Source organism: Stegastes partitus, unplaced genomic scaffold (genome assembly GCF_000690725.1).
Source record: "Stegastes partitus isolate 25-593 unplaced genomic scaffold, Stegastes_partitus-1.0.2 Scaffold882, whole genome shotgun sequence".
Taxonomy (NCBI): Eukaryota; Metazoa; Chordata; class Actinopteri; family Pomacentridae; genus Stegastes; species Stegastes partitus.
In genome coordinates this window covers 26,079-51,285 of record NW_007578613.1, presented here as the reverse complement: position 1 = coordinate 51,285, position 25,207 = coordinate 26,079, and the positions used below count along the sequence as shown (strand labels likewise).

General features: G+C 39.2%; 1 protein-coding gene across 1 annotated transcript in view; it reads left to right on the top strand.

Annotated features, from left to right (window-relative positions):
* Positions 1-25,207, top strand: part of fstl4 (follistatin-like 4) — a 213,367-nt gene that overhangs the window by 167,704 nt on the left and 20,456 nt on the right. Inside the window, exons 6-11 of the mRNA XM_008293395.1 lie at positions 5,368-5,534; positions 11,256-11,376; positions 14,604-14,765; positions 19,046-19,180; positions 23,179-23,205; positions 24,717-24,835. Of these exons, the coding sequence (XP_008291617.1) occupies positions 5,368-5,534; positions 11,256-11,376; positions 14,604-14,765; positions 19,046-19,180; positions 23,179-23,205; positions 24,717-24,835 (731 nt within the window). The remainder of the gene's footprint in view (positions 1-5,367; positions 5,535-11,255; positions 11,377-14,603; positions 14,766-19,045; positions 19,181-23,178; positions 23,206-24,716; positions 24,836-25,207) is intronic.

Genomic DNA, 25,207 nt, shown 5'->3' with positions numbered 1-25,207 from the left:
GAGTAAAATACTGCTGCAGCTAACAGGGCTGGGATCAAGCACAAGTCCAAAATATGCTTTTGGTACCAAGCATCAAGACTGGCACTGAATGCTTGTCAAATACTCGTATACTCAATTCCTGACCAGATATTTTGTAATTTAAGTTTTTTATGTATTTTATTATTTATGTCAGCAGCTGTCTTAATATTGATGCATTTAAAAAAGTTTATTTACGCTCATTTATTGAACCTGAAAAATTAGGTTGGCAGATAAATTATCCTCGAGGTCAAATTATGTGCGGTAAAGAAAAAAGTATTCAAAAAGAAAAACTAGGTACAAACCTTAAAGACCCCCTCTGGCAAAAATCTGTTTTTTCAGCCTATTAACATGTCCGTCCAGTGTTTTGATATGCTGGACGACACATCGTGAGCAAACTTAGCAGTCAGCACCAAGGCTGAACATTGAACCTTAAAACTGCAGCATACCTGTGATCAAAACACAGATTCAGACTTCTAGGGTTTGAGACCTAGCAAACCTGAGGAACCTGGGCCTTTCTCTACTCAAACTCATAATTCTTTTTCACAATTGAGTTCCAGCTTGAACATGTATGTCAGAATTACTCCAGTATTACACATCACCAGTATGTACTGTAGAGTCGTGTAGCGTAGTTTTCCAATGTTTGAGCAGAGTCGTGGGTGAGTTGGTGAGCTAGAGTGAGATATTTAGAGGAAACAGCCATGTAGAGTTACATCTAAGCCATTTAAAGGTAGGGCTGGATCATTTTCATAGCAAAACCTTCTAAATATCTAATTTTCTAAGGGTTAAATCTAAGGGTACTTTAACAAATGAGGTACAGATGAATGTTGGTGGCTAATGTGCTGACACAATTTCGGTGTCCATGCCAGCTGGAGATCCTGTAATAAAGGAAGGAGTCACTATAAGAAATCCACTTCCTGCATCTTAAAAACACTGTTTGGTGTACAAAACCTACATAATTAGTTTAGTAAGTAGCTTGTGGAACTTAGAAAGGAGAACACAACAAGATCTTCTGATTGTGTTTGTCCCTGTCACAGCCATCTTTGTCAGGTGAAGAATCACTTCTGGGCTCCTACAACATGATACTGATCTCATGTTAGGGTTAAAGTGACTTTAGCTCTGCCTCTTGACCCAACAAACCACAGCTATAGGGTGAAGCCTGTTTATGCAATTAACATTTTAACACCGTGTAGTTTGTTTACATAGATTGTTAGTCATACAGATCACGGTAACCCTTGGAGCGTCAGTGATCCTGCACTTACTCAGGGTTTCTATCAGTTTTAACAAGAGGCCAACCTTTAATCAGCTGACGGCTGTCTTGTAGATTTAATTACAACCTAAAAAGCATTTAAACTATACCCCGATGACTGTCCTAGACACAGTTTCTAAGAAAAGTGACAGCAACAGCCATCATCAAATTTTGTAATTAATACTGCACACCTGTTTTTCATTAAGGAAGATGGCATTGCATTTTTCTCTGTCTTTTTCTTGGTCTCTTGGCTGTAATCTCAGTAGGTTGCGTTAGGATGGCCTCAGGATTAATTTCATGGTGTCAGGATTAATTTCACAACCAGTCCATCTCTCATGAAGGTAGATTTTTTTTATTTTTCTTATTTTTTTGAAAGTAAGAAGTAATACATCGGCAGAAAGTTTGAAAGTTTTGACTGACCTCATATGAGGTGGTTGGCAGAAATCTCTAAACACAGCTGCACATTTTTGAATTGATGGAACGCTTCGTTTGATTTGGTATGTAGACAGCAGTGTTACAGCTCTGCATTAGGGGCTTTGAGCCGAAGGTTATCTTTTCACCACTGACAGCGCTGCCTCACGACAGGGTAAAATCAAAGTATTCATTCTAAAACCTGATAAACACAGCTCTAGCTGAAACTCACCAGTCGATATTTCAAACCCTAGCTATTAGTACACAAAAATCTCCAGATGTTTCAGAAGTTTAATCGTGGGGGTCGACCAATATGGCTTTTTTTTCACACCCAAGACAGATATAGATTATTGGTTATCAGTGAGGCCAATGATTGATATTTGGAGCACAAAACGTCCTTGAAATGCCTTATGTATGATGTATATGTGGTTAATTTATTTATTTATTGGGAACCGGTTAAAATAAACAATGACACTGACAATCAGAAAAATGCTAAATGTTTGATCTGATATGAGACCATAGCATAATTTGTTGACTTCTATTAGATAGTAACCTATTTTCTCCTTTTCCCTTCTCTTTCATGCTGATAGTTATTTTAATAGCAATTATGTGACTCTGGAATAAACAAACTTAAAATTATAAAAGCCTCCTCCTTTTTTATTATTATTTATTTTTTGCAATGTCAAATCAGTGACTCCACGCGTCATTGCCAACTTCTTTGCACCAACACAAGCTTATTTGTGCCAACTGTAGCTGTTAGAAGAGCACCATCCCTCAAAGTAGTTAGCGTTTTATCTGCTATAGTCTATTAATTACGGTTTGTACTTTGAAGAGAGTCAACTTTGAAGAGATTTTCCTCGCCAGCAGACTTTCAAGCAGCGGCCTTACTCCTCTACCTTAAAAGAATCAATACAAAGTTGTGTTAGATGTCCATCTAAAAAGTCAACTGCTCTATAAAGACATAGAAAACCACACAGTTCTTGCCTTCATCCACTGTATAAAATTCAACGTGAGCAGTGGTCTAGTTGAAATTCACAGTACCACCTGAAACCACCCCTCCAAGCCATGTCAGATCAATGCACTTCATCCCTCATCTGTCCACATGGCACTCAAAGCCTGTTCTGCCACCCAAATTACCGATCTGCTGAATTATAACTTTGTTGGACCTGGCAGTGCACTGTACCCAAGGCATTCTGAAATATCACTGACAGACCGAGCTGTCAGGCCGGATATATCTATCACCTGGAGAGCTACGTGAAACAGACAGCTAATATCCTGAGGTCTTTTACAACAGCGTTTGTCAAAGTCTGGATCCAGACAGGAAGTTCCCCACAAACATTTCAAAGTCTGTTAGCCATCTACTTCAAATCTGTTTGGACGATGAAATATGTGAATGCTGAAATGAAGATTTCCTGTGATATCAGTATCATCCCTGTTGCTCAGTCATAAACTGCAGGTCTTAAAAGCCAGTGTTCAGAGCTTTTCCTTCATATTAATTTGTGTATCATTATACTGCAGACTGTGACAGAATGGATACAGACAGAGAAAGCAGGCATCTGGGAACTTTGGAAAGTTTTGCACCAACTTTCTACTATCAGAGGCATTCTGACAGTACATAGTGGTGGAGAAATGTGAGATACATCAGTGTAGTTTATTCTTAATCAACTCAGCCGCTTGATTTATGGGATAAGGAAAGCTCTGTGTCAGGCAATGTCATGCTTAGAATAGTTTCAAGTTTATGCTGCTTTGCTAAATTTAGAACCACTTTGGAAGGACAATTGCAAAGTCTGAGAGTTCGAAGATGGTTGGTTGACATGTCTTTAGGCAAAATGGGATTCAAGGTGAATAACAATAACACCATAATGAACTGTTTGAATTTACCGCACTTGAGAGATGCTCGGCATGAAACTGAACTTTTTTTTTTTGGCATAACATTTCGCTAAGCTGTATTTTTGATAAATATGATCCCATACTCAACTACGCTTTACTAGAATCTCATTGTATTTTGATCGTTGTACGTTTTGATGGAAAGATTCAGACTGTTTATGAAAGACAGGCATAGCTAAAAATTGAGTCCAACACAGATGTTTCTAATAACCAGCAGGGGGCTCCAGTTGTATAGACAATTATGTGAAAATGACCCTACTTCTCGCCTTGATCTGTTTACTAAGTAATTGTTTTCTTATTGAATTTATAATGTCATTCGCTAGTTTCAAGAGTTTTTGAATACAGCATGGTGTTTGATTTGTAATTTATACTCAAATTTAGAGTAAAGTAGATCATAAAGGAGGGTATTTTTAAGGTAGGGTTACTTTGTGACTGACAGATCACTACTGTATCACTGTATATAGTGTCCTTTAGTTCTTAGTCCAACCCATCCCTCACTCATTTACCTCCAAAAGACCAAGATGGTGATGGGCAAATTCCAAACTTGAGGTATCAAACACATCTTTTATATACACTGTATAAGATGCCGTATTAATCAGTTCATATATCATAGTGTTTTTTAATAGTTACTGTATAGTAAACATATGTAATTTATATCATTTCTGTACAGTATGATGTGTTCAAATACATTCCTTGTGTTTCGATTTCTCAGGGAATTGCTCACTAACTTGAATATGTTAATTAGTCTGCATTACACTCTGTTTAGGTTTGTGTTCTTTAGAATGAAGCATGAAGCTTTTTTATTATCCATGAATGTTTAATTTCCCAACAACCCATGATTTTGCTCCACTTATTGATTTTAAGGTATATCCTTTCTTTAAATATCTCTGTGCTAAAAGGTTATACAGCATATGGGGGCAGTTAATAGACCAGAGTATGCCCTGTGTAGGTGTGTATGTACATGATTTGCTAAGTGTTATGCTTGGTCAACTCCATTTAGATTTCTGTCAGGCGTCTGTGCCACTTTTATTTATCGACCCAAGTATATCCTGTGCCCGATCCAGTATTGACTTAAGGTCACACACTGACGTATATCATGTCAGCGCCGACGTGCCTGAATTTTATAATCCCACAATATCTCACTGTCACCAGCATTCCTGTCCCATCTTTTTGTTAGCGATGAGTCTGTACAGAGAAAATGAAAAAGACAATGAGAGAAAGACAAAGGATTGGATGACATACTGTTACATGTTTCACAGCTCGCTTTACAATAAAGACACCATTTTAATGCTGAGTTTAAACACTGAACTCAGTGTTAAGTTTAAACCACCAGTAAGAAAAAGGATCAGTAAATGACAAAGTTTTCAGACTTTAACTGTGACTGCGTGTAGATTTTGTGCTTTGCCTCAGAGCTTGGCGACAGATACTATTTATGGCGCCAACGGGAACCAGTGAAGAATAATTCTTAATTTGCCGTAAAGGTGAATTGAATTGGATGGCCATTTCAATGAACATAAATTTCCCTTAATGAGAAGAATGATATTTGGCTAGCTGTGTGTCCTCTGACACGTGGTCTTTTTTCATGCTGGATATCCTTCACTGCTGGACAGCTGTTTATCCTCCCTGGTCCGCTAGTAATGAGATGGATGCTTAGAAATGTATTAAGCCTGGCCACAGTTCCACTACATCAGCACACTCATTCTGATTTGCGATCTTCTCTGATGCCTTCTTTTTTTCCTTCTTTCCCCATCTTCTCCTTTTTCTTAATCCTTTCTTCTTACTGTTTTATTCTCTCATTCTCACAGAGGTTGTCCAGCTGAGCCTGGCAGACGACCAGCAAATCAGCATCTCCACGGTAACAGTGGGCCTCAGTGCTGTCCTTACCTGTGCCATCCAGGGGACGCTGCGTCCGCCAATCATCTGGAAGAGGAATGGCATCATATTAAACTTCTTGGACCTGGAGGATATCAATGTGAGTAAAAATCACTGTTGTCTTCATGGCTGATGCTGCTTTTTGTTGCTGTTGGTGATGGCAGTGGTGCTGGAGTTGATGGTAAAGAAATTGGCTGTTGGTTCCTTAATTCAAGATGGGCTATACCCTGTGGCTTATGCTGTTGGGTTTTCATTGGTTAGTAAGGTTTTGGATATGAAATTCCCAAAATCCAGTGCCCTACCTTGCAATTTTAAAGAAAGTGAAGGTGAAAAAAATCTGTGTAATGTTTCTGACAAACAACCAATCACACAAAAATATTTAATAAAAGCGGTACCTATTTGGTGAAGGTATTAATTGTCATCCCATTGCAGTTATGGTATTGTTCTTTTTAGCTCTTGGCTTGGTTCCACTATCACCTGAGAAATGTATTTGATTCTTTAACTACACCATCAACTTTTAGTCTACTTTCCAGTCTATATACCGTAGGTTTACCAAAGTTGTTTTACTGAAAACACTTGCCTCCTGCTGTCGAAAACGAGATTTAGAGAACTGTGAGTGAACCAAATAGTAAACTCCCTTTTACTACAAATAGTGCTGATCAAAATCTCATTCACCATGAGCAGAAATTTTACAAATCACTGAGTCAGAGTTACTACATAAATCATATTTATTAACTTAGATTGAAGCAGTGATGCTCAGTAATACTCTTTATTTAAATGTGAGGAGCCCATTCAGATTTCCCAACACTCCAACCTTAAGGTGGTTGTATGTATGTCTTTTCAAAACGTTTCTCTGAGAGACTTAAGTGGACTACCTAATTAATATTTGATAAACTTTAGCAGCATGGGGGCACAGTTGGGGGGCTCTTCGCATTGATTGAAAACAAAAAGTCCATTAACATCTTTTTTAAAATTGGAAAATCACATTGCTGCTTTACAAGTGTAAGGAGCTCTGGGAGTTTTTCAGTTAATTTCTAATCACGAGCACATTGTTTCTTTTTTGTATTTGCACTCTGCAGCACTTGTGAAATGCTCATCAAAGATCTGAGATCTCAGGAGGTGTGCTAAGAATCCTATGTTCTTGATTTAAAAGAACCTCTTACCACGTGAATCCTGATTATCAGCCAGCAACCAACTAGAGAGGAAGACTGGGTGGCAGGCAGATAGTAGGAAGGAGAAAAAAAGGAAATGAAACAGAGAAAACAGCGATTCCCTAGCACCCTTCATGAAATGGTACAATTATAGCTTGCTCACTGCTTAATGAACTATGCAGCCATGCGCCTGTTTAGACACATCAGCACAGGTGACAGCACAGCGCCGGCCTTGCTTTATCCACCACCGGATCACAATTCACTAATTGCATGCTAATGAGTGGCCTTGTTGGTCTGCTGTGATGATGAGCCGATAAACAAAGTCAAGTGTTAAGGTGGAGACTGGAGGAGAGGTGATGGCAACAAAGGTCCCTCGGGCCCTTGACCGCGCATAATGAATTTCCACAGGCTTCAGTGATCCGAGTGCAGGAGGGAGAGAGCATTTGGTCAAATCAAAGACACAACAAAAATATCCTGAAATTAAAAGTAGGGATGATGTCTGTACTTTGGCTGTGTGTGGAATCCTTGTATAATTTGAAAAATAGCACATTTAAAGCAATATGCCAAAGTTTCATGGCGAGTCGATCCATTTAGCCAGCTTGGACAGCTTTGTAGTGGACAAAACATTTTGTTTTTTAAGTGACTTCTTGGCAAAATAAAAGATAAATAAGCCCCTCAGAGAGCTTAGATATTGTCATTGCATACCATCTAGTGTCTAAGTTTATTCTTGGATTGTACTTTATGTAAATGACTAGAAAAAGAATAGAATTGTATAAATGTATATGATGTATACACAGGGAAGTAATATGTACTATTATATTATCTAAACCAGGCCTGAGCCACCAAACTATACAGATATATACAGGAGTTAAGGACTTAATCAATGGCGGTAACTACAAATGTCTTGATTGTTTATCATCGAAATTACCTTTTGCACACTTCTGTTGTACTCTTGTTTTGTTGCACATTATTTGCACTACACTTCACAAAGTACTTCTCTACTTGACATATTGCACTTATTGTACATTTTGCATTTTATATTTTCTTATTGTTTATTTTTGCTTATTTATCAGTATTTGTGGTGGTGGTAAGTTTTTCTTTGTGCTGTACCAACCAAATTTCCGCCTGGGGATTAGTGAAGTATTTCTATTCTATATTCTATTCTATTTTTTGCTCTCAACCCAAGTTTTTTAATACTTAGTATCTGCCTCTCTCATTTATCCAGATTATATACACTTCAAGTACTGTAGATTAGCTGTAATACAACATTATGGGAGTTTAGTTTGCAAAGGAGCACTGTGATGGAGACTTGAATAAGGCTTACTAACGTAAGGCCAGTAAATGAGTATTAAATGAAGTTGGGGACAGCATTTCTACATTTCAGTAGAACATCTTTTAGCCATTTGACAACAGATGTAAACAAAGAACTGGGCAAAGGTTTGTGCCAATACCAATCAATTAAAAATAGTTGTTCCTAGCAACCCTTGCAAAAACCAACAAGAAAACACAAAAGTTTGGTTCCACAAACAAACCCCGAGTCTGCTTCCTCCCATAGTACCTTGATGATGGAGCCCCTTTACCCTCCATCTCTCCCCCCGTGACTTTCGTCCAGGTCTTCCACTCGTCCACGGCCTCCTGAGCCTCTCCTCACATCCATCTGCATCTGGAGAATTCCCCTGGTGGAAGCTGCAAATGACAAAAACCTGTGCTTACCTTTGCGAAATGGGTTTCATGGTCTAATAGCAATCACGACCCTTGGTTCGCCACCGCCTCCACCCAGTGACCTGCTCCAACGGCTGACAAATTTTATACCAGCGGTTGTGTGGAGATCAGTGCAGGGTCTTCCTCCAGTGATAGCTGGTCCAGGCAACTAGGACCTTTAACCTTAGCCTGGTTGTCCTCCATGTGCGCCCAGGTTTTGCTTACTTTCTTTATTTAATGTGTATCAAGGAGGAGATTATTCCTTTATCCTTATTGATTTTTATGTGTCTAGATTTATTTATTTAAGTGATTAAATTCAAAGAAAGGTGGTTAAATTTAAAATAAACCATTTTTCACTTTCTTTTTATTAAGAATATGTTGCTAAAATGTACATTCAGTTATTAGTCTGGGGAAAAAACAAACATTTCATCGTCATAAAATTTTCAACTATGTCAACCAGCCCCAATCTACAGCACATAAATGACTTCGATGTCAGTATGTATGTTGACCAGTCAGCACATGTTGTACAGGACAGCTACAAACAGATGACAGCAGAAAGTGCTCCTATAAACTTATCTCTGACCCTCATCAATCAGAACAGTAAAGCTGCAGCAACATAAGGGAAAGCAGAGGGTGTCAGACACTAACGATGACCTGTCTTCTTCTTGAGCTGTTTTTCTAACATTTTGTACAAGTTGACTTGGAACGCTGTAGGTCAAAGAGGAGACGGGGTGAGATGAAGGAGGGGACATTACTCTCCTGTCAAACTCCTATCAGCACGCCGCTTTCCTCTGTTGAACTTTGCTGAATGGAAACAGGATTGTTTTCAGAAGTTTCATTTGACAGTGATTGAGATCTTCCTGCACTCTGGCATATAACCTCTAAAGCCGAGAGCTGAGCCTCCATTACAATCAGTCTCGTCTGTCTGCTCCCTCCAAGTCTGGTCTTTGTTCTCCTTCTGTCTCCCCCTCTCCCCCACCTTCCTCTCCAACACATCGTTTTCATCGCGCCTCTTTCTCTCTGTTTTTCACTCCCAATCATAAACCTAGGCATTTTACATTTTGAGTAGGGCTGTGTTCTCCAAAAAAGTAACTGTGCTGTATATATGAGCGGGTTCAGACCTGTGTCACCAGGTTTGATTGCATGAAAATAACAAAAGGCAAAACTACAAACAGAAACAGACAAAACAGCAACATAATTTGCCACAGCTACTTACACTGTAATTGAGTGAGATTCAGAACTTGATTCAGTTGGAAATTAAATGAATAATGTATATTTCTTTTATTAAAAACAATTACCACACAGCTTTCATTTGCATGTACATTGCCACCACTTGGGGAACATATAATGAATGTAGCTCTCAAGTATATTCAAGCGGCTGTTTACTGCATCAGCACTATTCTGCGTATTCTGAAAAAGCAATGATGATTACCATTGAAGAATAGGTCAAAGGAGACTTCGTTTTGCATTTAAAAAGCAGAACTTCAATAGGTTCCATTAATTTGAGTGTGGCCACTGGCCATCTTCGTGTATAATTTTTAGACTGCTCTTTCCAATACAAAAGCATATAATTTTCCTTGAATAATAACAATAAAAGCCTGTAATTTTCTCCCGCTTTTTTTTTTTCTTCAGTCCGTGTATCATCACAACATTTCATGAACTCGAAGATTAACGACTAATGCCATTATGTTATGAGGAGCTTTGCAGGCCAAAATCTCCTATTTACAGCCATGTCTTCTTAGTCACTTATGACAGCAGCTAGCCAGACACAAAGCAGGCTCAGTGAGCAGAGCAAAAGACAACGTTATGGTATTAGTCAGATTTGAAAAAGTCATCTTTGTCTGTTTTAAAAGAATTTTCAGTTCTCGCCAGTGTGAAAACGTTTTAATTATTACTCTCTTTTTTTCCCCCCCAATTAATCTACTTATATTAATAATGAATGCTCTACCAATTGTGGCCTCTTCCCAGTTGGACTAAAGTCAAGTTTGAAGTTAGTTCATAGCCCACCAAAAACGTACATTCGACTTCCATTGTGAGGTTAGACTCAGGAGCACCTCAACTGATAATCTGAATAATCGACTTTTAGGAGACAGCCCTACTGGAGACCTCCTTTGTCACAGAACCACGTTTAATAGTTAAGATTTTAAACTAAAATATATCTGGCATAATCTGCCGGATAAATCACAGTCATATTTTTTAGACCAATTGGCCCATTAAGTTTTAATTGTTCTCACAGGCGCACTTGTATCTCTCACCCCAGTTGTAAATTCTGAACTTTAAAGACTGTCCAAGGCTCCCCTGGCTACCTTACAAGAAAGTCGCATCACATTTGTCCTGTCACAAAGCCGCCCCCTGTCAGGTCGCATTAATTTCTAGAGACCTCAGAAAAAGAAAAAAAAAAAAAGAAGCTGCCGTTTGTGGTTTCTGTGTCATGACAGAGCTGCATCCGGACATCTGCTCTGCCACTTGGTGGGACAGCAAACTATTTAATGCCTTAATCCGCCCTAAGCTGTGGCTGGAACCCCCTGGTGACTGCCGCATGCTGCACCAACAACAACCAGCTCCATTCATCAACCTAATGGGCTTTATATTTTTAACCCTTGCCATTTATCAGGCTGAGGCAGCGTGATGAGGGGAGAGAGGAGGATCAAATTCCCCAACGCTTGCTTCGGCTCAACAGGGAAACCGTTGATTCATGGTCTCACTTCCCTTTCACATCACTCTTTTTCTCTCCTGTCGTTTCCCATCACTCCCTGCTGTTGTGAGCCTCCTCTCCCCGCTCTCTTCAAGCATCCTTATGTATTCTATCAAGCTACCTTCATTTTTTCCCCCCTCGCTCCCTGTGGATGTTTTCTGCACCCCATTCTTCACCAGTTCCTCCTCCTAAAGCTCCTGTCCCCTCCCATCTTCCTCCCTTTCTCTCTTTCTTTACTTAATTTTCCTCTTCCATCTCTTCCCCTGTATTCCAGGACTTTGGGGATGATGGCTCCCTGTACATCACCAAGGTGACAACCATCCACATGGGGAACTACAGTTGCCATGCCTACGGCTATGAAGACCTCTACCAGACACATGTGCTGCAGGTGAATGGTCAGTAGTGGCTCATTTCTTACTTACAGTGGTGGGAGAAGTGTGGACAAAGTGCTTTGGTTTTGTTTGTGCTACTCTGTGGTTCCCCAGTGAGGGTTCCTTTTCTTGTTTCATTGTTCTGTTTATAATAAATAGGTCAAGTGATTGGCCTGGTAAACATTCATGTACAATCAGTTGTTTTGTAATCCTTGGGCCTTGTGGTTAAAGAACTGTTTCAGAGGCAATTAAGCCAGCATGCTGTTGATTGAAATGTCTGGGAACAAAATATACTTCCCCAAAGCACCAATATGCAGACATAAACAGCACTGTGCAAATGCTACAGGTACATTAGATGTGTAAATACTGTCACACACACAGACACAGATTCATAAAGATTGATATTCAGGAATAAGAACTACTAAGAGTCCTGCTCTCCTGTTGTAAGACTTCCTAAAAGTGGAACAGGAGCTAAATCACAATCCCATCCAATCAAATCAGATTGAACCATAGGGCTTTTCTAGCACTACAAAGTTTCATCTGATCTACATGAGTATTTCCAACCTTTAATGCAGTAAAAGTGGTGTGAGTCGTCAAATAAGCCACACTGTTACTGTGTTTCATGAAGCATTGACAACCAAAGTGACTAAATAAATTGTTACAGTGTTGTTATTAGGTTTTTACAATTTGTCAAGACCTAACTTTATGTGGGTTAAGTGTTGTGTGTGTGTTAAATAATACATTAATTTTCTCTCTTTTGTTTGTCTTATCTGGGGCTAACTTTAATTGTTGGCATATCTTCCTCTTATTTTCTTGAATAAATAATCATTTGTTTTGTCTACCAAATGTCAGCCAGACGAAAGTGAAACACCCAAAGACATGTTGTGTAACATTAAATATGACAACAAAAAGCATCGTGCTTTCACATTTGAAAAGGTCGAACCAGGGGAAGTTTGGCATTTTTGCTCGAAAATGACATAAAGCAATTAGTTAAATATGAAATTGGCTTATTAATTTCATCTATCAATTCGTCATTTCAGCACTCATTTGTTATAACACTGTTTGGTCCTGATTATGTAGGTCTTCCTTTATAATGCGATAATAAAGGGATTTTTTTAAAGAAGTTGCTTTTTAAAAGGCTTGGTATCTGCAGATATAAAATATGACTTAAACATGTTGTTAATACAAGTGCCTCATAGGATCAGAGCAGCATTAAAGTAGCACACTCACCATTGAAAACAGCGTCATCACATATTAAGCAAATAGAAACAGGAGTCATCATTTGTCAGTAATTCTGTAAAAGTAGAAACAGCACTCGCAATGATTTTGTTGAGCTGAACCTATCCAAGCACTGTTTCCTGCAAATAACCCTTTGAACTCCAAGCAGTTTTGTTCGTTTTTGCTCGTGTCACTTTTTTACTAACTGTGGAGTCATTTCTCAGGGGTTACCGATATCAGAAATATCACAATTCTAAGCTTACTTTTCAAACTTTTCACGGCATGTGAGCAGTTCGAGAATCATCACCAGTGGATTTTGGGATTCAGGAGGTTAAACATCTACATTACGGGCCTTCACCTCTACTAAGTTTAGACTTGAAAGTTGTTACTGTGCCTCTCTCCAAAGAAAATCTAAGGAGGAAGAATTTTAAACCTGTAATATAACAAATCTAAGATACCATTCAGCCACTTCAATTATTTTTTTATTTTTATGCTTTTGTTTCAGCGTGACAGATAAGAAAATGAGGTATTTTTAAAATTCAATTAAGGTTGTTTCAGTTAAAGAGAGACAAAAGGTGTTGTGTTTTTCTGAGATTTTAATTGAAAAGAAATAAGCTGCATTTTAGACCTGAAGGCGGAGAGGGGGAGTGATTCAAAGAAAGTCACAGAGACAGACAGCGTGCCTGAAGGGCAAGTTATCAGGAGAGGGCAATTACCAAATGTTTGTGTTGGGGATTCAAGGTATTTCAAATGAGATAGGACGAGGTGAGATAAGGTGGAATGGAAAGGAGCCAAGTGCCACATTATACTAAGTGGGCGGTTTGCATCCCGTTGCGTGATTAAAGCAATAGACATTCTTTCTTTGCTGTGATGAGAAGAATGACAATGATTGAGCTCCAGTTTTTTTGTGAAGTGTCCACAGTGTAGTAGTCTATGGTGTTATCAGACCCTAGGGTATGATATCAGTACTGTTCAGAAAAGTCATCAGTATTAAAAAGGGCCAAAAGGAAGAGTTGCTGCAGCATTGTGGCAGCAAAACAGGAAAAAAATAACACAGAAGATACACACAGAGAGACAAACTGTGCTACAAAGATTCTGTCAAGGAGAGGCATAGCTGAAAGTGGAAGTACAGAGGTGTAGTGTGTGTGGGAAGATGCGATGGATCATTTACTTGCAATATGTGTAGATATTAACCATCTGTAAATAGGAGCAAAAGATGTGAAAATAACAACTGCTGTTCCCCAACTGGAAAGAGTCACAAGTCAAAAAGGTTGACATCCATTGTGTTTAATCTTTTTAAAACATAGCAATTTTTAAAAAAGAAGAAGAAGAAGAAGTAACTAGTATCTATAGTTGTCAAATAGTTGCAGCAAAGTGTACAAAACATCCCTCTTAAAGTGTAAGCTGAGATAAACTGGAAAACCAAGCAAATACAGCTCACTCCACGGCTGATGATAATTAAAAAAGAGAGACTTTAGGGGGAAAAGAACAACAGTAAAACACACAGAGCAAGCAACAAATGCAATATTAATATTGCAGGAGGATTAAGGGGCACGTTTGTAAATTAAAAGGGAGAGGTGGCAGAGCTCGTGCAGGGAGGCGCCGTCAAGATCTGGCAGCTGCCCCGAGGTTGAGAGGGTGCCCGCATCGTAATCCGAATAAAAAATGACATCTTACCTGTTCATGTAAACTATTACCTCATATTTCATTTCCCCCTCGATTCCTCCACATTCATTTGCGGTCTTCTCCCCGGAGGAGGTGGTAAGTGGCAGATACGTCCCAACATCTATTTCGTGTAGGACTCGAGCTGTAATAAAGCAGCCCCAGAGCGCTCGGATTCTTGTTATTTGTGAATATATTCACATTCCATGCTGGGGTGAGACAAATTCCTCTCTGCCCACTGCGTGTGTGGGTGTTTGTGTTATATTCCCCTAGGAGTTATGGTCTACCATGAAACAGTGTGTAATTATGTTTTCACTTGTCCCTGTCCTCTCTCCTTGTTTGTGTCTTGGTGTTTGTGTTTGTGTGTCCAGTCCCTCCAGTGATCCTGGTCTATCCAGAGACGCAGGCCCAGGAGCCCGGCGTATCTGCCAGCCTCCACTGCCACGCCGACGGCATCCCAAATCCCAAACTCCTCTGGCTGAAGAACGGCATGGATCTGCAGCCCAGATCTTCCAAACAGCTCTCTCTCATAGGTGAGGAGTGTTTGATTATTTTGGGGAGTGCTGTCAGCGTATTTTGTGCTGTAACAGACACAGTGTGTCACATCTCATTGGACCAGTGTTACGTACGAGCAGCACTGCTGTGGTCTGCCAACACTGCATAAACCTTTAGAAACCGAGACGATGCAGTAATGTGGGCAATGAAAACAAAGCTTAAAAATCAAGCTGTTGTTTCTCAAAGTAACTTTTTTTTTATTGGAAACTAAGTGTTGCCACTAGTCAGCAGTAATATTTTGTTGTGCTTTGCATTTTATTTACATTGTGTACCGCAGAGATGAAACCAAAATTGTGGTCACCCTCTGTTTTCATTTTGCTCCGCTGGCAAACATACTTATTCTTTCGAAGTGAATGAGCAGAGAGATCAAGAGAGTGAAAATAAAATGAAATATACTCTGTGACAGGAGTCGGTAGCTACTTATCTGGGTTAGAAGAGCTTTTTTTTTTTTTAAAGATGCACTCTCGATATCAGAGAGAAGGAGCAGAATGGAGCACGACTTTTCTTTTTATGGCCTAGTTCTCATTAAGGGAGAGTTTATTGGCTGTGTGTGGGTCATTACCTATGGTAATAGCCTGTTATCAACCCGTAGACACTCAGACAAGGGAGGTTCTGCAAGGTTCACCACCATATAAACACTGCAGTGTCTACGGTTTCAGATTTACCAGCTAATGCAGGCGATGGCAAGGGGCAGAAGTCCTACTTAGAGTGATAATTTGTGCTTTTTCCATTAAAAACATTTACAAAGGTGAGAAGAATAGTGTGGGAAAGTAGATTAAGTAGTGCAGATTTCCATTCTGTTGTAGCAATGGCTGAGACAAAGAAAAAACATGTAATTTCCCCATATAACATCGGAGGTGTAATAAAGATAGTGTTAAAGTCCCTATCATAAATTTTTGATAGATTTCAGTAAAATCTGAACAACACACTGACAGTAGATAGTCCCAAGTATTGATTGTAAGCCACAGTTGAACAGTGAAGGGAAGAACTGTTTTGTGTTGCTGACTGACTGAAACTGAGCCGTGGAGCTGTCCACGGTGCTGAAGCCACTGGAGCTTGTAGCAGATCTCTGCTTGATATTCCCTGTAGTCTGTTCCAAAACAAACCACTGCAAACACAGCTGCAGGGATACCTTGATGTGAGACATAGATCATCTCTCCAAACCAGATGCACTGTGGGAAGAAGGTTTGGTGCACCTTTCCAAACTGCTTTCAAATGAATTAGGCAATTATCACTGTAGACTGTGTGTAAAGGATGACACTAGCCTCTAGGTCTGAGAAATAAAACAATGCTGAGGTACCTTAACCCTCTGAGCCCCAAAACACATAATTACACCACTAATCAGGACTAGAAACCGTAAAAAAAGAAATAAAAATGTTGGATTTTCCACTTTCCAATAGTCCTTAAACTACTTAATCAAAAAACCTACCCAAATCTTTACTTAAATGTGTGATATTTCATCAAAATCACTGTTGTCTCAGCAAAAATAAACCTCTATCCAGATTGTAAGAAAAAATAAATAAAAAATTGCCATCCTTGGTGCAACCATAAAGCCAATATTGACTCAGCTGCCACCGACAGTCACGTGACAAAAATTTAGGGACCTTTTAGCGTAACTGCAGGCTGTCATTACACAGAGTAGATAGGAGACAAGTATGGAACAAATTCAAAATCGAAGTAGAGACATATGTATAGTAAGTAGAGTCACCACTCCTGTGTGCACTTGGCAAAATGTTGTAAATGTTGATTCCAAGTGTTTTCACTTTTCCTGAACTAAATGACCTAAGAAATTCAATGTCTTTTCTTTTTTTTTCCTTCTATCATTTGTGCCATTCAAACTTTGTTATACTGCTTAGAACACATATTTGAGTTCTCCCTTCTTCTAGCCATGACTGTACAGTTTCCTTAAAGCAATCTGTCTAAAACCCAGCAGAGAATGACACCTGTGATTGCAAAAAGAAGTGTCACTTTAATGGGCATCTCAGTAAAAGATTTTCCAAATGAGCCTTTGGTCATGCTAGTTTCAAGTCATTTTGAATACAGCACGATGTTAATTTTGTAATTGGTAGTCCCCTTTAGAGTCAAATAGTTGACAAAGCAGGGTTTATTTTAAACAGTAGTGCACAAACCAGTAGGTGAGGTTGCATTTGCATGAAGAAAAACTGTGTGTTACATGTCTGAATTGTTTAGCAATAATAATGAGGACACAAACAATTATCTAAAGTGACATGGAAGCAGCTGAAACTACATCAAGTAGATGCATGGACAGATTAGCATCACTGTTTGTGTCTGTGTGTATGTCTAGATTCTCCTTCAGCATAAAGGACACGGGGTCATGTAGCCTACTCACACAATACACAGCATAATGTTCAAAATTTGGTGACTATTTTGGTGTATTACATTGTTAATAGAAGGTGTCACAAGAGTCTAATCACTTCTGATCCTCAGTGTATTGTATCTAATTCTGTTATTTCTTTTATTTACACTTTCTGCGAGTGAACCCAAGCAGTTAAGTTATTTGCTGCGAAAAAAAATGTAATGAAACTGTAAAATGTGCTTCAAAGCTCAGGAGAGCTAACAGGAGCTGCTGAGTCAGGTGACATGTCCTGTTCACCTATGCAGTAATCCATCTATGGGGAGTAAGTTAGGAGAATGAATTTAATTCAGTTTACAATGAAACCAGTCAAAAGTCCTGTCCCCACAAAGAGCTACAAACCTGAAAAACAAGGATATAAAGGCTAATTTAATGAGTGGTTGATTCAGGGGTTTTTAATAAGAATTGATCAGAGCATAATTATGAATTAGAAGTAATTAAAGTGGTGTCTCATTCTATGAAGGCCTGCTTTAAGGCAGTTTTCACTTCAAAGCATTTCGCACTTTTCCCCTGATAAAAGAGAATTATTATCAGAATCCAAAAGACATTTCACTAATGTGAAAAGCTTTGCGTCAATGTCTGTAATGTCGTGTGATTTTGCAACCCAGTAGGCATAAATTAGAAGGTCGAGATAATTTTTTTTGATGTAAAAATGGAGCACAGCATGTTTTTTGGAAGCTTTATTGCTGTTTCAAATTTTTAAATATTACATTTTCAAGTTTCAACTGGTAGAAAGAAGAATGAACCCAACATGACAGGGACTGAGGGGATGTCATACGAGTTCGTTGTTCTCATAGCAGCTTCAAGAGATGTACGGGAGGGGATGAAAAATAAAGCTTTCTTTAATGTTCTAACACAACATGGCCCGTGAAAGCTCCACCGTGACACTTACACATCATGTAGCCGGTGTAGTGCTACAGGATCAGAGTGCAGCTGTACATCACAGAGCCCGATGCTACAGCAGACATCAGAGAGGTTGCCTCTGATGACCTCTGTCTCTTAACTCCACCAACATCACCCGTCACCACAGACTCCAACTTGAAACAAACAATGCTGCATTGTACAATATGCAATGAAAAATAAAGGTAAACTTCACGCAAATATGAAGAATACTCTAGCGAAATACAAGAAAAGTTTGTAAAAAATCAGCAAAGAATGACATCAAGGTTACTTTGTGATTCAGACAAACTCAGTCTTAGAAGATGTTATCTGTTAGCACTATAATGTCTATTATAAGGTATGCTTTCACCACATTTGGATATACAGATGCAGACCGGACACAACAGTGTGCTATAGGAGGACATATGGAGACAGACAGAGAGGATGAGGATACTTATGGACACAAGATGAAGTCATATTTTATTGTATCGTATTCATTTTTTTGCCTAGCTCGAAACAAACACTGTACCTAAAGGAAAGCACGGTTTATTTTTGTTGCCCTTGCCGTTGTTTACTTTGTCTGGTATTCATAACATTCATTCCTCAGCATCTGTAGGAAACATTATGGGCCCGTGTTTATTTATTGTCACTTTATTCATGTTGCTGGGTTTTGTTTTGAACATCACATTTGGTTGATCATGAACGTGAGCGACTACCTGATGAACACATTTAGCTTTATTTCTGTAGGCTCCGTCAGATTACTCGCACACACTTTCAGACACTTTTACTACTATGGAGAATTTAAATGTGTGGATATGCTGTATATATACGGTAAGTATGTACATTTATTGTCAGGTAATTTGTTCCAGATTTTTGGAGGGTCTTTGGCTAAAAATGTCAGCTTTTTTTTTCTGCATAAACCCATAAACAGTTGAACTAATGCAGCAACAAAAAACTCTCAGAAAAACACCTGATTTTTTTTCCTCGTTTCATTTCATCTCATAGCAAATGGCAGCGAGCTCTTCATTGGCAGCGTCCGGTACGAGGACACTGGAGCCTACACCTGCATCGCCAAGAACGAGGTGGGAGTGGACGAGGACATTTCCTCACTGTTTGTGGAGGATTCGGCCAAGAAGACCCGTAAGTCCTACAGTGTCACATTTTATGGTGGAAAATAAAATTTAACGCAGTGACAGTAACTTGTCGTTTCCATGTTGACTGGTTAGTCGATCTGCTGTCATCGGACCAAACTCTCAGTGACGGTCTGTGTTTTTCAACTCTCAGCCGACCTAACAGTGACTATTAGATCTACCATATATAACGTTTACTGAACTAATTGACAACATGTTAAAGCAGTTAGTGTGGCTACATTTTGTTAAAGCAGGTTGCCAAAATGTGGAGTTTAAACTCTGCAGCAGTTTGAAAATTCCAGCTTAACAACTGACATGACACATCGTCTAAAAATGACCGGCTTGTCTATTTTATATTCCTCTGCAGTTCTTTTACTAGTATATCATGAGCTGTTATATTTCTGTTTTCAGAAATCATATGAATATGGGCAGGTGCGTGCTCTTCAGCTGGGAGTCTGTTATCATCTTAGTGTAAAATAACCAGAATAAAATGATTTAATATGCTGCAAATACTTGCTTTTTATTTCTAATTAAGTTAGACTAATAAGGCCAGCAGGTAGAGTGCACTCAGTGTGCTGTGGCTGATTTATTTAATCTAGCGATAACATGATTTTATTTTTCACCTCTGCGAGCAGATACAGTTTAGTTAACTGAGGTTTTCTGTGGTTGACTACATCCCTAGTAACTTTACATTAACATGTCTTATCTATGTAAGCAGTGTTCCAAAAATTAATCAGGACCTTCATTTGTTGCTGCAAATTGCACGGTTTTGTAAGCTGACAAAAATCTTAATGGTTTTCAACAATGTATAAGTGATGCAAGTTACACAAAGATAAGATCCGAGCACAGCAGCAGCAACAGTAGCTTCAGTTCTTCACCCATGTCTACACAAAATGTAGCTCATCACCATTAATTAGAAAACCTCTAGAGAGTAAAAAAGAAGCACCTCATTTTAACGTCTTGAATGAGATGGATGCCTGAAAGAAATGTTCAAATACCGCCATGCCCGTACAGATGTTCTATACATCTCCTGCATTTTAACCACAATAACCACAAAAGGTAATAAACGCAAAACTCCTTAATCAGTGAGCTAATCCCTTTTGCTTTCAGATTGCAGAGACATTAAGGCAAAATAAACAGGAATGGATAATACATTAACAGTGAAACAGCAGTGCAGCCCACTAACACCACAGAGTCAAAGTTCTACCACAGCTGCACTTAAGAGCCGGGCTTCTTTTATGGTAATGCTGAGATCAGACCTCCCAGAACCAGCTCTATCTGGTCCAGCCCCGTGGGTTTCCAGATCAAAAATGAATGCCAGACACACCAATTGCTCATTTTTTATCTTATTTCTTTAAAGTGGGAGACAACAGATGGATCTGGGACATCTCACAGTTTGATGGCTTATACGATGTGTTTGATGTGAATGACCCACGGGAGAACAGAGAGAGCTCTTCATGAGAAATACAACTTTATTGTATTTCAGTCAACCTCTAACCATTTCACTACCACCACGAACACAATACCAAAAATAATTACTCCTGTGGGTGTGCACACATTTACAGTTTTTCAGGAAAGTATTCAGACTCCTTCACTTTTGCAATTTTAAATTAATAAAATTGCTCTTTGGTCCCATCAGTCAACCCTCAATAACCAACAATGACAAAGTGAAAAAATGTTTTTAGAAACCTTCACAGACTTATTCGTAATCCAAAACTGAAATTCCTCATTTCCAAAAGAAAATAAAGAAGTACTTTACCAAAACCTCTTTGGCATCAGTGGCAGTTCAAACCTTCGTGGGTAAGTCTCTACAGGCTTTGCACACATGGCTTTGGACAGTTTATCTTATTCTCTGTGGCAGATCCTCTCAAGCTCCTTCAGATTGATTTGGAAGCATCTGGGAACTGTCAACCTCGGGTCTTTCCACAGATGATCTATGGGGTTTAAGTCTGGGCTTTGACTGGACCACTCAAGGACAGTCAGATGCTTGTCCTGAAGTCACTCCACCATTGTCTTGATTGTATAATTTGGGCTATTGTTGTGCTGTAAAGTGAACCATTGCACCAGATAATTTGAATTTGGAGCAGGTTTTCTTGAGGACTTCTGTGTATCTGGCTGCATTCAATCTTCTCCAGTCCCTGCTGTTAAGAAGAGGCCACCAGCGTACTTCACAGTATCCCATATGATAACTAGAGCGTGGTGTTCGACAGACATAACGCTTGGAGTTCTGCCTAAACAGTTACATTTTTATTGCACTGAATCAGACGATCTTATTCTACGTGTTTCATGGTCCTGAAAGCAGATTTCCAAACTTCAGACTTGTGTCTTTCACATGGAGTGGCGTCTGCTTGCTTCTCTACTAGAAAGGCCTTATTGATGGAGAGCAGCTAAGACGTTTGTCCTTCTGGCAGGTTCCTCGTCCCTGCAGAGATCTTCTGAGGCTCTTTCGGAGCGTTTAAATGGTGGGTTCTTGGTCACCTTCCTGACCAAGACCCTCCTTGCTCAGTTACTTTTTTTGCCAGCCAGCCAACTCTCAGAAGAGTCCTCAGTGGTTCCAAATCTCTTCCATTTCTGTTACTTATGCCTCATTGCCTCTGGGAACACTCTAAGCTTTAGAAATAGTTTTATAAGCTTGCCCTGATCTTTGCTTTGCCACAATTCTATCATGGTGGTCTACAGAGAGTTCCTTAGACTATATTGCTTAGTTTTCTTCTTGGCAAACAGTGTGAATTGTTAAACCTTTCATACACAGGTGTGCGCCTTTCAGAACTGTCCAACTACATCATAAGTGGACTCCAACCAGGTTCCACTTGAATCTAGTTTACAAAAAAAGATGCATTTGACCACAACATGGACTGTCATAGTGAAGGGTCTAAATACTATTGTTAATGAGAGATTTCACTCTTATAAGAAATTTGCATAAAATTCTAAACAAATTCGAAAAAAAAATGTCAGTATGGGTTATTGAGGTTATTGATTGAGGGAAAACAGCTTATTTTATTCTTTTAAAATGTAATTTCCAATGCAATGGTGTGTGAAAATAGTGAAGAAGTCTGAAAACTCTGAAGTGACTGTACATTTGTTGCATCCAAATGTCTCTTCTCTACTGACAGAAAAGAAAAGACACATTCAGCACAAAGTGAAAAACAATTTTGTTGGTGCCGTCGAGTAGAACAGTGAAGTCGGTCTGTGCTTCAGAGGCAGGACACAATGATTGATCAGAGTCTACAGTGTCAAAGATCTTGAAGCCAGTCAAAAGAAGAATTTACAACACAGCCCTAATCTGAATATTGCAAAAATCTAAAACTATTTATAATCGGATCCAAGATGAGGTGATCTATGGATCGTTTAATGTCTCATTTCATTCTGTTTTCATGACAAATCACTGCAAATGGTTAGTTAGGGAAAGGTGATCACTACAGAAAGTCTAAAAACCAAACAAGACTTTCTGCATTTTTTTTTTTTTTTTTCATATTTTCTGTGTGGCATGAACAAAAACACAATCTGACAGGACGATCCAGTTGGATTTCTTTCTGTGTTTTCATAATGCAAAAGGATCAATTCTCTGTTCTGACTATGTGGTCAGTGTGAGGGGCTCTGCTCAATTTTTTTGAAGTGATCTCACTAAAAAGAAAGTTTTAAACAATCAGCTCACATATTTTATGTTTCTTTGATATTCTGTCTTTCATTAGATTGCATCATTGTAATGAGTGAATGATAGCTACCTAGAAACAGCTTACCAGGCCAGTTCAAATTAAACTGAATAATCGATGCCTTGTCTTCTCTCAAGACAAGCGTGATCTCATGATTTGGGAGGAAATATGGACCTGTCAAGAGCAGTGAGGAACATTTTGTAGCTGTCAAATATGTTTTTTCTTGACTTGGCATGAGATAAATCACCTCTTGTTTCTTGGAAGACGTCTCTTTTTTCTTAGGGTGAATTAATGTTTATCCCTTCTTTTACCCTCCTTTCTTTTCTTTTCTATGGCTCAACGGCTGATTCTGCAGTTGCAAACATTCTGTGGAGAGAAGAAGGTAATACATTACAGTTCTCAAACTGCCTTTGTATTCTTTTGAATAAGAAACTGCAGCGAGCATGTTTTGTTCAGGCTCTTCGGGGCCTGCAGCTGGATATTTACAACTTCCCAAGATGCTTGCCCTGCTGTCCAGAAGAATCACAAAGTTCCTTTCTCCCCAGCAAAACTTTTCTTCAAGTCTTGCTTTCCTCCCTTGCATGCCTAAAGTGTTTCATCCCGTTGCTGCTTTCTAATACTTTTTTTTTTTTTTTTTCTCAGATCACCTAGGGGGGAACACACAAGCAGGGGTTTCATGTATTTTGCAAATAATACCACAGACCCAGGGTGGTGGCTGGAATAAAAATAACTTTGTGGTTTTCAGCAGTATACAAATCCAGCCTGTCTTTATGCTGTATATATTATTACCACATCAGCATTACCACAAGTAGAGTTTTACTACTTTATTGGAAAACCCACTGCGGTTTAGAGAACACTACAAACCTAATCTGTTTTACATACATCACCGCCACATCAGGTTTACCACAAAAATAAAGGGAACCAGTGGTTTAGAGTACAGTGTAAGCATTTGGATTATTTTAGAGTGTTTGTCAGCACTGGGGAACTATATTTGCCTCATTAACACTGTGTGTTGCGTGTGAGCATAAGTGCTTGTTTTTGTGTCTGTATGGATACGTGCTCGTGTAGTTTGCATATTTTTTTTCTGACAGTATGCCTCAGACTGTTGAGCACTACACATTCTCTGACATCTGACAGTGTGAAAGTGCAAAAATAATATCTTAACAGCCTGACAAATCAATCACCACCAGTTTTTGTCTATGCATGCATCTGCTAAATGCTTCTGCAAGCGTGTATACATGCTTATGCTCATCATCTCTGCTCATGTGATATATTTCTGACAGCAGTAGGAGCTTGTTGCTCATCCAAATGCCTTAACAGCAGACTCTAGGTTTTTTTTTAAGGTGATCCTTTTTTTTGGCAGTTTTCCTTTATTATATAAGTGCAGTATAGACAGACAGTAAAGGTGGGGAAACAGAGGAGTGACGTGCTGTAAAAGTCCAGCCAGCCTGGAATTGGTTTGGTGACTCACTGCTTATGTGGTGTGCACCCTGCGCCCTCGGCTATCAGGTTGCCCCAGACTGTGATCCTCGCTATCTCATCAGCTGCTGTTTACACCAAGAAGACAAGATGTGAAATGTTTCCTCACACAGACAGTGTCTTTAATTTGATAGCTCTGAATACAGTAGGCTGTGGACACATTGCTGAAAGGGCCCTTGGTAGGCATTGTCAAAGCAACCGGCAGCCACACACTGCCCCTCCCCGCTAACATGATAGCACGTTAACGGCAGTCTGCTTATGTCTTCTCCGGCAGGAAAATTGAAATGCCGTTCACCAACGTCAGATGAGATGGGAGTGGGATTTTCTGCAATTTTTAATTTATATTTGTTGCTTTGTTAAAAAAAATAATAGTAATTAAAAATGGTCAACATTTTTTTCTGTCTTGTCTTCCAGGACTGAGTGTGGGGAACATGTTCTACGTGTTTTCCGATGAGGGCATCACCGTGCTTCAGCCCAGCGAATGTGAAATACGCAGACATATGAAGCGGACAGAGAGGATCGTTGCTACCTATGTGAGTGCATGTAGATTTAATAGTGAAATAAATTAAATAAAAAATTAAGCACACAAAAAAAATCCACATGCGCTAATGAGTGGCCGATAGTTTCGCTTCGGGCTCCTTCCATTTTTCATTAAATACATTTCAGGATGCCTGTGTTCAGAATTGCTGAGCCAGTGACTTTAAAAATCAAATTATGTGTGAGGCAGAAAGATGCCACTTAGTGTATGTTTTTATATTAAGGATGGCAAGCAGTCATCACATCAGGTACACAAGGAAGAGCCTCTCATTCCCAGTGAGCCAAAGGTCCTAATTAGACCGTTGTACCTAAATACAGAAGGACTGTAAGGTAGCAGTTGTTATGTGCCTCAAAGTGAATACATAACT